Source organism: Carettochelys insculpta, chromosome 23, assembly GCF_033958435.1.
Source record: "Carettochelys insculpta isolate YL-2023 chromosome 23, ASM3395843v1, whole genome shotgun sequence".
Taxonomy (NCBI): Eukaryota; Metazoa; Chordata; order Testudines; family Carettochelyidae; genus Carettochelys; species Carettochelys insculpta.
Genome location: NC_134159.1, coordinates 18,836,289 through 18,852,383, shown reverse-complemented (window position 1 = coordinate 18,852,383; position 16,095 = coordinate 18,836,289). Strand labels below are relative to the sequence as shown.

Sequence of the window (16,095 nt, the reverse complement as noted above, 5' to 3'; positions counted from 1 at the left end):
ATACTTTCCATCCATAAAGCACTTAGCAAACTTTAAGGGTACATTACACTGAGTTAAAAGGCTTGAGGCCCTGCCACACCTAGCCCGAATCAGCTGACTCAGGCTCACAAGACTTCTACTGCAGGGCTACAAAATGTTAGCAGTTTGGGCGTGAGCTGGAGCCCCAGCTCTGAGACCTTGCAAGGGAAGGGGGTCTCAAAGTCCAGACCTCAAGCATCTGCACTGCAATTGGATATTGTAGCCCAAGTCTCGCACACCCAAGTCAGGTGACCTGAACTGTGAGGCTGGGGGATGTAGGTTTTTTATTGCAGAGTAATTTAAGTAAGCCAGCCTCTGGACCACCTTTTGCAGTGGACAGATATTTCTGGTATCCCAAAGGGGCAAACTGAGCACAGAGAGACTAAATGACATGGTAACAATGCTAGATACTGAATAATGGCCAAAAACAGAACCTGCATGAATCACCATGCAACATCCCCCCAGCACAATGGCTGGAGTGGTACAGTAACATAGTACTCTTGATACTCTGTGCTCTGGGACTAACGGAGCTAAGTTACTAGATTCAGAGGGGTAGCTATGTTAGCCTGTAGCTTCACAAATAACAAGTAGTCCTGTAGCACCTTAGAGACTAACTAATTTATTTATTAGGTCATGAGCTTCTGTGGGTAAGATCCACTTCCTCAGATTTTGGAGTAGATAATAAGAAACCAGGGTTTATCTACTGGGGTGGCGGAGCAGGAGGGAAAAAAAGGGGGTGACCTGTCACTAACAGGAGCAGTAGAAGAAGCAAATTAAGTGAGATGGGATATATCCCATGCCTGCAAATATCAGAGGTGGGGAAATTGCTCTTGTAATGCATAAGATAATTGAGATCCCTGTTAAGGCCTAATTTAAAAGTGTCAGATTTGCAAATGAATTCAAATCAGATGTCTCCCACTGTCATCCTGTGGTAAAATCCCTTTGGAGAAGAATGGTAACTTTCAAAGCCTTTATTAAACGTCCAGGGAGGTTAAAGTGTCCCCTATGGGTTTATGTGTATTCCAATTCCTGATGTTAGAGTTATGTCCACTCATCCTTTGGTGCAGAGATGATCTGGTTTGTCCAATGTCCATGGCAGAGGGGCATTGCTGGCACAGGATAGCATATATCACATTAGTGGATGTGCAGGTGCATGAGCCTAATGGTGTTGCTAATGTCGATAGATCACAGCCAGACACAAAACCAGATCACTCTGTTCATCCGCTCTGTCAACAGAGAGTTGCCAGACTGCCCAGCTGCTCTCTCAACAGAAGGACCAACTGGAAGCATGGCAGACAGGGCTGCCAGGTGACCCAGAACCCCTGTCTGTCGACAGAGGGGCCCCCTCCCCCAGCGCGTCCACATGGCTTTTTCATTGACAGATTCCATTGAGGGAGGCAGAAGGCTGTCAACAAGAGTGCCATGTGCTGTCAACAGCATGTCAACAGAACGCATTTTTAGTGTGGATGTTCCATGGATTTTGTCAACAAGACCCTCTAGTGTAGAAGGAGGCAGGATGTTTTTCTAACGGACTGCATTGTGGAGCAACAATCCATTCCAGCCTAGTAGAGAAATCGGCTCCTTGCTTTTCATTCCACTTGTCCTCTGCTACATCTTTCCTAGTGGCAGGAGGAAGGATGGTGTCTGGTAGGAGTCATACTGAGACTGGTGTGGGTGAGGGGGAAGAGAGAGAGGGTGAAAAACCTATCAGGACTGGAATTCTTATGAGTGCCATTGTATCCAGGCTCTCCAGACACCTCTTCATCTGGCTTGCAAGTTCATGCCATATTTCCTCTGCTCCTTGTCTTCTCAAACGATGAGAGACTTGAAGAATAGCTTTAAAACTGGTGGGCTTTACTGCCATTGGATCAATGTGCTGACTCATTAAACGGAAGATTAAAGGCACTTATTACATTTCTCAGGAGGGACAAGACTAATAAAATAACAATTAATGTCACTGGTAGGAAAGTCTTGTCACAAATGTAGCACCTATCAAAGTCATCTCTCCAGCCTGTGCTGTAGCTCCACGTTGAACCTCTCTCATTCAGCATCCTCAGGACCTCGCTGGACCCAAACGAGAGAATTTGCCAGACCATAGGAGGTCAACATTGTCTAGCACACTACCAACACTTCGGGCTCTTAGAAGACATTTAAGGGTAAATTAGAGCTAAATAACAGCACAGAACACTGAGAACCAGGACTGGTGGCTGGAAACAAACTTTATAGGACTGTGCAAAACTTAGCCGCTCCCATGATATGTGGTCATCTGGCTAACTAAAATCATACTGGCTCATGAAGAGACCGCCAGACTCGAGAAGTTCAACCTGTAGTGTGCAAACAGGTTCTAGTTATTATCCTAGTGGTAAAACAATTACACATAAGCATTTCACTTATTTGTGTCATGTTTACCAAACTGTGCTGATTGGAAAAAAAAAAAGGCAATTCCAAAGCAATCAAAACTTATCCCATTTGACATTTTCTAAAACACTCACTCTGGTTTGGTGGGGTCATAATGACTTTTGTTACAAATTTCTTCCCAATTTATTTGCAGAATTTTTTAAAAGAATCAGAATCTAGATTAAATGTTTCATTTTGGGTCCCACTGAATGTTCCTGTCAACCCAGAATGCTTTTTTTCTAACTTTTCAATTTGTCAATCCTTTTGTTTCCAGCTTGACATGAAACAATTTCCCACCCACATTTTTTTGGAACTGCAAATGAACCAAAAAAAATCCCTTATTCTAATAGCTGCACTCAGGAGATCGAGATCCTATTCTTGGGGTTGCCACTGAGCTGCTGCATGTCTCTTCTCCTTCCCTCAACCCTTCTCTCTCTCCTGTTTCTTTAGACTGCCAGCTTTTGGAAGCAGATATTATTTTTCACTGAGAATTTCCACAGCACTCAGTAAAATGGGGACCCAATCTCAGCTGCAGCCTCTAAGTGCTAATATAATGCAAGTACAGTGTTTTTTAAAAGCCGAAGAAGGGGAAGGGAATAGAGAGTAATCTTTCCCATTAATGGGACCCTCCTTGCTGGCTCTGAAAATTTAAACCATAAATAAGGAAAAGATAAAACCAATAAGATAAGATAATGCCTTGGTAAAGCCACACATGGGTCAGAAAGTGACTTCAAAAACCTCCCTCTCATACTGAGTAAAAGTACAGGAATAAACTCAAAAAATGCTCAGGATTCTAGGCTAAATCTGCATCCTTTGTGGTGTCCCTCCACAATCTTCCTTTCTTTAACCCTTAGCCCTAAATATACAGTAGCACGTACTCCTGGGAGCCCTCCAGTAGACACAACATGACTGAGGAACAGAGTTCTTAATAGGGTCAATGCATCTTACTTACTCCTCACACATTGTTCTATCTGTTCCTGTGTCGCATTGCTTCCTCTTCAACACCGTGTTCAGATATTTTAGTTTGTTCTTCCATATGCACATATCCTAATAGGCTTTCAGGGGCCCAGCTGAATGCAGATACTACATCTACACTGCAGCTCAGGTAGCCAGATTTGCTCCTTCCTCCTCCAGGCTAAAGACTCCAAGCTGAAATGTCCACAAGGTTCTTTTTTCCATGCTAGGGTAAAGCTGATGGCCATAGAAATGAACCTGCGACCACAGGGGTTAAAGCCATGTGCTCTACCGCATGAGCTAAAAGCCAGGTGGCTTTCAAACGAGGCTGTAGAGCAGAGATTTCACACTCCCTTGTCAGTGGTCTCAGTGCTTCTGGGGTTACATTAGCTTGAGTCATGCTGGTGCTAGACAGATATACGCTAGTGGATTCTACATACATGTGTTGAGAAGGATGCTCCCAGTTGTACTGTAGACATGCACGAAGTCCATGCTGCTGATGGATGTAATTAGGAAGCCACTTAGCAGGTCCCTAATAAGAACTTCTATTCTTCCTGTCTCCTTGTTGCAAAATTAGGACCATGGTTACATAACTTCTTCCTTTTTCAGAAATAACATTTTGTCACTCTCTCGCACCGCACACCTGAAGATTTCAGAGCACTCGACGAGTGAATCTGAGAACCCCTCCATGAGCTTGATAATAGTATGATGTCAGCATTGCAGGTGGGCAAATCAAGGTACAAGGAGACTAAGCAGCTTCCCCAAGATCCCACAATCTGCCGGTGGCAGAGCTGGGGATGGAAGTTTACTGGAGAAGGGCAAATTATTATTATTATTATTATTATTATTATTTCTTGTTTTCCATGTAGGAGGCAGTGCAAGATTTGACTTCAGCCCTCATAAAGGATACAGCTGTGGTAATCTCAGAGATCCTATCTTTAAAGCAGGAAGCCCGTGGCCTTATCACACAGTGGCTACTTGACCACTGCAGGACTGTGCTAACTGAACTTGTGGCCAGTAAGGACCTTCACAAGGAAGAGACTGTCAAGGATCTGGTTGTGATTGGCAAATCATTAATTCAAATTAACAGCAAGGAAGCAAGATGTCACATCTTATACACCGACGTTTTGATGGCAGATGGTAAATTCCCATCCTCATGCACGATAGGTCACTTGAACTGTATAATATAGGTTATTGATACCATGATATCATGCCTCACAGTGTGCCCACAAAGTACTGTACAAATGCTGTATGCAGAATCACCTTGGGAAAGTAGAGTCTCCTGGGCTAGAAGGCAGCAAGCATTACATGGCAACACTATAAAACAGGTTTGGAGAGAAATTCCAGACTGTTTCATTCTCTGCAATGGCAGGTAAATTTAAGGAGGCAGAATGTGATCAATCAAACTAGAATGAAAATGGGCATGGGAATGAGGCTAGTACCTCATCTCTCAGGCAAAAGCTATGAGATCTTCAGTCACATTACATGGGCATATTCTCCATTTTCTCCCTCTTCCAAGAGAGTTTTGGAATGGGACCAGTGCCTGTTATCAACAGGCCAGGTCATCACCAGTGTTGTCTCAGGGTATGTCTACACAGCAGCCTTATTCCGAAATAAGCTATCGCAGAAGAACTATTCCAAAATAGATGATTTCAAAATAAGGCTGTTACACACAAAAATTCATTTTGCCATAGCACTTACCTATTCCAAAATACATCGTCTAAACACGTAGATCATATTTTGAAATAGAACCATTGGACACACTAGAGCTTATTTTGAAATAGGTGCTGTTAAGACAGGAAACAGCCTATTTCCAAATAGTTACAGAGAGGAAGCCGTGCTAGTCTATACACTATCAAAACAAAAAGCAGTCAAGTAGCACTTTAAAGACTAGCAAAACAGTTTATTAGGTGAGCTTTCGTGGGACAGACCCACTTCTTCAGACCATATCCAGACCAGAACAGACTCAATATTTAAGACACAGAGAACCAAAAACAGTAAGCAAGGAGGACAAATCAGAAAAAGATAATCAAGGTGAGCAAATCAGAGAGTGGAGGGCTGGGGGGGAAGATCAAGAATTAGATTGAGTTAAGTATGCAGACGAGCCCCTATAGTGACTCAGAAAGTTCACATCCCGATTTAAACCATGTGTTAATGTTCCGAATTTGAATATAAATGTCAATTCATCCGCTTCCCTTTCTACAAAGGAGCGATAATCTCTTTTCAGTAACACACATACCTTGAGGTCACTTCTCTTGAGGTCTCATGCTCCTCTACTAACATCATATATGTCATCATGTGTCAACAATGCCCAGATGCTTTGTATATTGGACAGACTTCTAACTCCCTTAGACAAAGGGTCAACGGGCACAAAACAGACATTAAAACACTCCAGATCCACAAACCAGTTAGTCAACATTTTAATGGAATGGGCCATTCTGTCAATGACCTCAAGGTATGTGTGTTACTGAAAAGAGATTATCGCTCCTTTGTAGAAATATTGAGTCTGTTCTGGTCTGGATATGGTCTGAAGAAGTGGGTCTGTCCCACGAAAGCTCACCTAATAAACTATTTTGCTAGTCTTTAAAGTGCTACTTGACTGCTTTTTATTTCCAAATAGGCACTATTCCTCATGAAATAACGTTTACTGATTTCAAAATAAGATGGCAGCTATTTCGAATTTGTTTTGAAAATAGCAGTTGTGTTGTGCAGATGCTAGGTTAGTTATTTCAAAATAAGGGCTGTTATTTTGAAAATAACTTTGCTAGGTAGACTTTTCCTCAGATGCCATCATCAGCTGCACTTCATACATGGCTTTTCCTTGGAGTCCACCCAGCCTAACTACTGAACACGCTTAGTGCATTTCCTCTTAACGAGAAGGAGTCAGTAGAAGCTCCATAATGAAGCTATCATGCGTTTTGTAGTGAAAGCAGGGATTATGTAGCCTCTGACTAGTGCCATCATGGTGTTCAACACTGAACACAGATGAGACATGGTCCCTTGCAGAGACTGTTATAGTCCCCAAATATAATGGCTTAGAGCTGGCATGATCAGATCAAGTCACAGTGAACAAGTTGAGGAAGTTGCATTGTACATAGTGATAAAAACATAAAGAAAAAGTTCTGGAGACTCTGGACAATCAGATGGGATTACCAAATCTCATTAGTTGTGCCACAGTAATGATTTAACTTACAATAGGGCTCCAAATGCTTAATGTGTCTTGCTGTAGTCAAAAAGTTGCTGATTGTAAATAGGTGAAAATCAACACCCAAGTGCCATCTTAGAACAAAGAGAATGATTTGGCTGGAATATTGATGTAATGGTTGGAGGTTTCCTAGGGGTATCTTTCTGGATTTGGTATATGATATTTAGTCACTTTTTTGGTGTTTACCAACAGGGAGGTCTGAAGATGCTCTTCTGCACCTTCAGGAGTCATTTGGCCAAGCTACAGCAGACAGATCTGCCAGAGCTCGACTTGCTGTGCTGCAACTGAAGAGCAGAAATGTGCTGCCAACTGCTCACTCCTTGAGCATTTTGGCTGAGAAAGACCAGGGAGAGCTGGGATTTCTCCTGACATTTTTAGGCACCAAGCAGAGACAGAACCTCGCTCAGGTACATCTTTCTTTCTCGGCTGTCACCTCCAAATCCATAACAAACAGATGAGGTTTGGAAGCTTTGGGCAGTTTGCTGACGGCATGAGGTGCAGTGAGGGAGAGACAAAATTAGGCTCAGCAGGGTGTTAATTAGCACTCAGCCCTGTGGTTTGCAGCAGGCCGAGCTTGCAAAGAAGTAAGACAAAGGAACGAGGGGGGTGGAATAAAGGAGGCAGGAATAATTGCCATACTCTTCCTTCTTCTTAATTCAGGAGGGAGACTGAGTCTTAGGCCAGGTCTACACTAGACATTAAAGTTGCTTGTAGATCTGCAATTCTAGCTACAGCAATTGCATTGCTAGAATTGACTTATCTACAAGCAACTTACCTGGCCTTCCTCACAGAGGGAGGTTGATGGGAAAGTTTCTCCTCACAATATTGAGGAGTACAAGGGTCAACTGCTGACCCCAGATAATTCAATTTTGCACTTCCCTGCTAGGCACACAAAATCGAACCCTGGAAGTTCGGCCCTACCAGGATGATCTTCAATATAGTGAAGACACACCCTCAGTTTGAACCCAATGACTGTTTTATTGCTTGAGTATAAACAGTGATCCTGATGAAAACTGTAGAGTCATCAGCACCATCTTCTGCACCCTTTGTGGGAATTCCTTGGAAGTCACCACTGCAAGTGTTGACCCTGTTGAGTTCAGATACTGTAGTGACAAGGGCCATGCTGGGAGGGTGAAACAGACCAATAGAAATTTAACAAGACCATTGCCGAAGTTACAGCCTGCATCCAAGTATCACTTGTTCTGGAAAGTGACAAGCCAGGACAAGGTCAGTTCCACGATGAGCAGGGCTTGTATTCACTCAAGCATCTGCAATGCCAATTCCCCAGAATTTCTGTGTTCTGAGAATGCTCATTCCTAATCAGAATCCGTTTGCTTCCTTTTATTTAATTTGTGGCTCGTGGGTTGCGTGCACTCCAGTGGGAGGCTATATTGTTATGCTTTTTCCTGGTTTATAATACAAGCAACATGCTGATACTCTAAATGCATCTTGAGAGGAGTACTTCATCTGTATTTTAGAAAGCCAGCTGGAGGACATAAGCAAACAAGTATTAATTTACCAGTCCCTCAATATACTCCATTACAGTGAAAAATGCATCTCTCTTCTGGGCATTAAACAAAGTTCACTTTGCTGGGGGAACAGTGAGGAGATATTAGAAGTAATTTGCAACCCATGACAGTATAAATAAGATAAAGATGCAATCAGGTATTTCTCTGGAGACCCAAGAGAAGGGGCCGGTTGACTGAAGATAAGTTTTACAGCTGAATTCCCGAAGTGGTCAGGTCACTCTGTCTGTATGGGGGTCTCACAGCTAATATTTCTCCTTGTTGCTTTGAAAGCAGAGAGTTCTTTTGATTTGCTGGAAAGATAGTAGACTTTTTGCACTGTTGGAACCAGCCTGACTTTGGGGGAAACTCAGCAGTAGGACAGATCATGAAACACAGTGGGAGAGAGACAGTTTTTTGTTTTTTTTGTTTTTTTTCCTGCCTTTCGTCAATCCAGAACAAAACCTTAGCCAGTGACTGATTTAACCATGATCCAACATAGTCCGTCAGGGTCTCACATGGAACCCGCAAGGAAGACACAAAAGAGGAAGGCCTCAGGCAATGTGGAGAAGACCTACTGAGATTGAAGGACAACTGGGATACACATGGGGTCAGTTAGAAGTTTTGTCAGGAGGCTTATTGATCTGTGCTCCACTGGGAGGACAAGGGTTTAAGTCAAGTAAGTCAAGTAAGTCATTTCCAGTAAGTCATTGGTCTCAAGTTGCGGTTGGAAAGGTCAAGGCTGAACATTAGGAAAAACTTTTTCACTAGGAGGGTGGTGAAGCATTGGAATGGTCTACCCAGGGAAGTAGTGGAATCTCCATCCCTGGAGGTGTTTAAGTCTCACCTCAACAAAGCCCTGGAGGGGCTGATCTGATGGGTTTGGTCCTGCTTAGAGCAGGGAGCTGGACTCGATGGCTTTTTTAGGTCTCTTCCAGCTCTATTGTTCTATGATTCTATGATTCCTCTCCCCCTTGCAAAGAGGGAGCAGCTGAATCAGTAAATCCTAATTAAACCCCTAATGAGGTTCGTAGAATCATAGAACAGTAGAAATGGAAGGGAGCTCGAGAGATCATTGAGTCAGTCCCATGCCCTCATGGCAGGACCAAGTGCCATCTAGAACTTCCCTGATAGATGTCTATCTAACCTGTTCTTAAGTATCTCAATTGATGGAGATTCCACAACCTCCCTGAGCAATTTGATCCAATGTTTAACCTCCCTGACAGTTAGGAATTTTTCCTAAACGTAGGAAGCCTAAGCTTCTCTCGCTGCAGTTTAAGACCACTGCTTCTTGTCATATCCTCAGAGTCCGATAAGAACAATTTTCTCCCTCCTCCTTGTAACCCTCTTTTAGGTACTTGAAAACTGCTATCATGTCCCTTCTAAGTCTTCTCTTTTCTAAACTAAATAAGACCAGTTATTTCAGTCTTCCCTCATAGCTCATGTTCTCTAGACCTTTAATCATTCTTGTTGCTCTTCTCTGGACCTTCTCCAATTTCTCTACATCCTTCTTGAAATGAGGTGCCCAAAATTGGACACAATACTCCAATTGAGGCCTAATCAGCACACAGTAAAGCAGAATAACAACTTCTCATGTCTTGCTCACAACATTCCTGGTTGGTTCCATTGTTGTCTCCAGTTTATAAACTGCTAAACTGAGATATAAAATTATTGAATAAATCATCCAAGGACACACAGGGAGTTGGTAGCAGAGCTGGAAATACCACTTGGTAGTCCTGACTCCCTAATCTCCTGCTCTAAGGACTCCAGAACAATAGCATTTCTGCACACATTGATTCTCACAATTTGGGAACAAAGTATGCTGTGAAATGTGTCACTGGTATCCTGAAGTTGGCTAACAAGTTAAAAACAAATTAAAAGCCATCTGCATGGGAAAGGATGGAGACACGAGATCTCCTGACACTTAGAAAGAAGCCCTGATGTTAGTGTTTTTAAAAAACTTAAGAAGATAAGTAATTACAAATAATAAAACCCTCCCACTTGCAGTCCAGGAAACCCTATGCTGAGGAGTATAAAAATAGCTGAGAGGTCACCTGGGCCTATGAATTTGATTCCAGAAGGTCAGGGAAAGGGAGCTTGCTATGTTCTTTCACAGGTCTGTCCCTGCAATTGCTCGTGCCAGAGGTTAAAAATGTATGACTGATAGCCGGTTGCTGGTTTTTCTCCTAAGCTATTTGTCACTGCATCCCCATGGAAATACTTTCAGAACCCAGTGGAGTTGCATTCTGAGCTGGTGTGATTCCAGCAATATCTGATTCTGGTCCTGTGTGTTCGGCAGTACGCAGGCCTACTCCATGAACTATTGCAGGCAGGCAAACTCAGAACTGGCTCTGAGAGCAGCGCCAGTCATTTGAAAAAAAGAGAGGTTTTAGTTTGGTTTTCTAAGCAGTCCAGGCAGGGGTGTGCAAAGTAGGGCGGGGCATGAAAGTTCATAAAGGGGGTGCAGCTTGATCAGCTGCTAGGTCTCAGACTCATACATCTCATTAAAGATGTTCAGCTATGTTACTGGTTTTATGTCTGTGTATTCACATTTATGTACCAAGTAGTAAAGTTTTTACATTCTACAGACTTATTTTCTTACACACGCCAAAAGGGTTTTTTTCCTTAGGAACATAATTGAAATTTCTACCAGTTTGGATTACATTAGACAGGTTTGGGGGCAGGGAAATGAAAACTGCTTTGAAAATCTCAACCAAAACCCTTAGTAACAGTGAAAGGCTATGTCTACACGTGCACCCAACTTCGAAATAGCTTATTTCGATGTTGCGACATCGAAATAGGCTATTTCGATGAATAACGTCTACACGTCCTCCAGGGCTGGCAACGTCGATGTTCAACTTCGACGTTGCTCAGCCCAACATCGAAATAGGCACAGCGAGGGAACGTCTACACGCCAAAGTAGCACACATCGAAATAAGGGAGCCAGGCACAGCTGCAGACAGGGTCACGGGGCGGACTCAACAGCAGGTCGCTCCCTTAAAGGGCCCCTCCCAGACACACTTTCATTAAACAGTGCAGGATACACAGAGCCAACAACTAGTTGCAGACCCTGTATATGCAGCACGGACCCCCAGCTGCAGCAGCAGCAGCCAGAAGCCCTGGGCTAAGGGCTGCTGCCCACGGTGACCACAGAGCCCCGCAAGGGCTGGAGAGAGAGTATCTCTCAACCCCCCAGCTGATGGCCGCCATGGAGGACCCCGCTATTTCGATGTTGCGGGACGCGGATCGTCTACACGTCCCTACTTCGATGTTGAACGTCGAAGTAGGGCGCTATTCCCATCCCCTCATGGGGTTAGCGACTTCGACGTCTCGCCGCCTAATGTCGATTTCAACTTCGAAATAGCGCCCAACACGTGTAGATGTGACGGGCGCTATTTCGAAGTTACTGCCGCTACTTCGAAGTAGCGTGCACGTGTAGACGCAGCTAAAGAGAACAGAAGCTTATCTGCACATAGAGATGGCAGTCCACTCTCTAATTTTTCCTGATGTAAACACTTAGAGGTCAGGCTGGTGGGGGAGGAAAAAGGATGTTTCTGGACTGAAAAGCAACTTGCTGTAAAGTGAAGTGAAGTCTGCTTTCCACCTGGTTCTCCTTGTAATGTCTTTGTCCAGAAGCAGCTGTACATTGGGGCTGCTATTTAGTGTTTTATCTGGACTCCACATTCAAATGCCACCCTACTCCATTCCTTTAGAATAAATTAAACTAGAGATGAGGCAGCTTGTAAGATCAGGATAGCTATGTTTATACCAGTAGTACAAACAGAATTGTAAAATTGTATGCTTTAGTTCTCACAGATTCGTCCTGTGAGTTTGGTGGAGGGGAATAATCCATAGTTTCCCACCAACCCACTTGTTTACATCCAGCAATGCCAGGGATGCCTATTTACTGTCTGTAGGACTCACAGCAGCTGTCTCTGCTATACGGAGCTTAACTCAACTGCGACTCGACAAAGTTCAGTGCATAGTCAATAATGATTGGCGGCAACTGGAAATGGTCTTCAAGACAGCCACAGAAATGTGCACAGTTGGCTTTTCTGTCACTGAGAAAATATTTATCCTTAAAAGGGTGAAGCATTATTTTTTCAACTTACAAACATGCATTTCAAAGAACCGCCCTGAGCATTTTAGGACAATCTGTTCTAGCACTCCCAGAAAACGTCTGTCATGTTAGGATGCTCCTGACATAAAGCTGCTGTTTCTTTGGTTCCTGATTCTATCTCGCCTCTTGTTAAAGTATGACAGCTAAGAAAATTCCAGAGTTGCTTTCAAAACAGCTCTAAGGATAAATTATATTTGGTGACATTTAAATGGTATAGAGAAACAGAGACCTGAAGGTTTTGTGGATACACTATCTGGCACCTTTAGGGCCAGATCCACTAACATCAGTTGAGCTCCACTGATTTACACCACCTGATGCTCTGGCCCAGTGTCGTACCTTTCTAGGTGCAGGCATGTGAATCAGCAATGGGGAACATGGTAGAATTCCACACTCTTAATTCAGGGATGGCTGGCCCGAAGCTCTGCCCAGCCCATTAGGAGCAGAGAGTTATTTCACACCAGTGGAAAAGGAAGAGTTATAAGCTCTCAGGTTTGACCAACAATGTTGATTCATCTTTTAAGTGGGTTCACCAAGAAATAGCCAGTTCTAATGCAGCTGAGGTTGGTGATGATCGGACATTATGCCTACAAAGCACCCATACAGTAACCTGTGTGAAGAGGTGGTAGGGTGACAATCCAGTTCCCAGGTGAGGCAGGCCAGTGTGACATGAAATCAGCATCACAAATAACAATGACATCAAAAAAAGCCATGCACTGGGAGTGAAATTCAAAGGGCCAGTACAGGACTCTCAAATCTCTGATGTCATGCAAAAGACTTCCTAATAGGGCTTGTCCTGGCCCCTACAGAAGTGACTTTCATTTCTTGAGTACACAGAAAAAAAAACTACCTTGTAAGTGGGACACACTCACAATGAGGGCAGCCTAGCCTAGTGAGTAGCCACATGAGTGGCCCTCCTTCTGTTCAGTGGACTAGTGGACTGCAAGATTATCATAACCAAGAGAGTCTCCCAGGACAGGGTAGCTTTGCTAACCACACTTGTGCACCTAGAATTTGCAGGCTGTGCCAATCGAACCATAGCAGTGCTTTGACTGGACACAGAGGGAACGGGTGACTCTCACGCTCTTGTGTGTTATGAGCACGCACCTCACATCACGTGTCCTGGCTTTAAGCACTTGCCACTTTTGTAATACCAATAGTGAAAAAAAATTATATTGAAGAAAACCAGCAGAAGCTGGCAACCCTGTGCATGGACAACGGTAAACAAATGTCTCATGGGCCACATAGAACCCCAATGGGCTGCATGAGGCCCGCGTGTTGCAGGTTACCCACCACTGCTCTAAGGCAATGTCTGCTGGGAAAGAAGTTTGCTTATATTGTATCCATACGATGGATGAGTACAGGACTCAGTTCTCCACAGCTGTTAGTCTAGTATCACCCAGTAGCATTAGAATTCACACAGAGTAATTTTAAAAAGTGCTTAAAGTGTCTGGAAGAAAATAAGGAAAGCCAGCACTTGTTACTCCTTTCCCTGTAACACTGTGATTCAGCAAAGTACTTGAACCCATGCTAAATTTTAAGCACCTTGAAACAAATTGGAATATTGTAAAGTTAAATATAGACTAGAGTCTTCCCTGCGTCCGGCTTCAGACAGGGCCCCATCCTGTGAAAAGCTGAGCACTCCCATTTCCCATAGAAAAATTCTGCAGATAGAAATAGTAGAAATATCAGAGAAACTCCTCAGGAAGTGACCTCGGACAAAGGGAGCACCTGAGCCTGGAAGATCCAAAGCCATCCAACTTTAGTCCAGTTTGAAAACAAAGGGGCCTTTGAAGAAATAGTTGTATCATGCCAAGGAGCACTGTCACATAACTTTTGAAATCTTCCACTGTTTGAGAAGGCTACATGCTTTTCCCACTGCTAATCTTTTGACATGGGCTAAAACATCTCCTACAATTCACAAGGACACTAATAAAACCAGCCATCCATGGCCTAAATGCTCTTAGCTCAGCCTTGCTGGATACCTATGTTTGTGATGGTGCTGTTTATAACTGAAGTATACCCTACTGCATGTAAAAGCACTACTTCATTTATTAGTAATAAAGAGCAATAATGAGAAATGCATTAGAGGCACATAGTTCTAATGGAACTTTGAGCTTTCTAAACCTAAAAAATTATGAGTCTTCTTGTTGGGTTGTTTGTTTGTTTCCCCTTTGGAAAAAGGCTAATGGCCAACTGGCACTCAGGACTAATGATTAGCAAAACTGTCAGATGGGTAATTTTCCCCTACACCCTGAATCAGGCTAGATCTTTTTTTGCTACTAAAACATAGATATGGACGTAGAGATTCCCATTTAGTGTTCTTGGTTGCTTCAGAGTTATTTGTCAAGTTTTGCAATAGGTATAGCCCTGCAGATAGCTGAATAAACCAATGAGCCAGCAGAATTAGTATACTCTGAAAAATAATGCAGTTTCCCACAGTATCGCTTTGTCATGAGTGATGATGCACAACATAGAGAACCCCATGACTCTTAGACCCTGTGTTGAATTTTAGATCTGGGGCTAAGAGTCATGGATTTTATCCCCAGTTGACTTTAGCAGACTCTAAAACCAGGATTCACCAAGGTGCCTAAATGAAGCATATGAATAATCTCACTACAGTCCTTGTGAATGATTATGTGCTTTAAGACAGGAATGGTATGGATGAAACTGGGAAATGAGCCAGCTTTGAAACTACACAGGAGAAAAGCCTTCATGCAGAGAACACTTTATTAAACTCAGTAAACACAGTTTCAACCACAAACGTATCAGAAAGGGGAAACGATACAACGTACAAAAACTAATCGGATGGATGGATAGAGTAGTTGAAATACTACTTGTATGACTCATTTTTAAAGGAATAATTACCAGCAATTCTCTGTCCACAGGTAGCAGCCCAAGAAGGAAATGCACTGATGAAGGACTGTCACTATGCGAAGGCTCTACGTTATTACTCACTGGCTGTCTTAACGAGCAGCAACAAGCCACGATACCTTCGGCTGCGTGCAGCCTGCCTAAACCACCTGAAGGAATACGGCAAGGCTTTAACGGATGTGGAGCAGGTGATCCAGAAACATGGATCTCATGGCCTAAGAACTCAAATTGAGGATCACTGCTCAAAGGGTCACATACTCTTATCCCTTGCAGAAGCAGAAGCTGCAGTGAAACAGTACATCAAGGCATTGCAACTAGAACAATCCCTGGCCTTGTGCAGCATCACTAGTGGCCCCGGGAGGGAAATTTTGGCCCAAACATTTCACCAAATTGCACAACATTATTTTGAAATTCCCCGCTATGAAGAGGCCTGGAAAACTGTGGATTATGGTCTCATCATTGACAAGAACAATAATGAACTCAAGAAACTAAAAGCAAGAATTAAACGAGAGGCATCAGGGTGCAGTGTTCATTAATTTGTTCAGTTTGGGGTTTTGTTTATGTGAGAATAAAGGAGAGGGTTAGCCGTTTACTATATATAGCATCAGCCAATTACTACTCTGAGTATCTTTTGTATATGCACTGTGCATTGTATGGCGACATGCAAACTGTACTGTGGACAGCAAAATCAGATGATTCAGTGCAGAAAGTTACAAACATTAGAACCAAACTGACCAAGAAGTTCATGGAAAGGAAAGATCATGGAGTGCAAGTTTCGCTATCTAGTATCCACTTCAATTACCTTTGGCATGTGTATTAAAATTTAAGATTTTCTTATGGAGCAAGGAGTTTCTCGGGATAGTCTGAAAATTAATCCTGGCTAAGCACATAGCCTCCTATCAGACTGAATGGAAATTCTAAATGGTTGTGCACAGTTTGTGAATAATTACTGTATTAATACTATTGATTCCTCTGTTGCTTACCTTTAACATTCATTAGCTGTCTCCAGCGATCTTGTGCTGTGC

General features: G+C 43.1%; 1 protein-coding gene across 1 annotated transcript in view; it reads left to right on the top strand.

Moving 5' to 3' along the window:
- TTC34 (tetratricopeptide repeat domain 34) overlaps positions 1 to 15,615 on the top strand; it is a 51,041-nt gene extending 35,426 nt beyond the window's left edge. The window contains exons 5-7 of the mRNA XM_075017979.1: positions 4,239 to 4,509; positions 6,767 to 6,981; positions 15,085 to 15,615. Coding sequence (XP_074874080.1) covers positions 4,239 to 4,509; positions 6,767 to 6,981; positions 15,085 to 15,606 — 1,008 coding nt within the window. The 3' untranslated portion in view covers positions 15,607 to 15,615. The remainder of the gene's footprint in view (positions 1 to 4,238; positions 4,510 to 6,766; positions 6,982 to 15,084) is intronic.
- Positions 15,616 to 16,095: the final 480 nt, after the last annotated feature.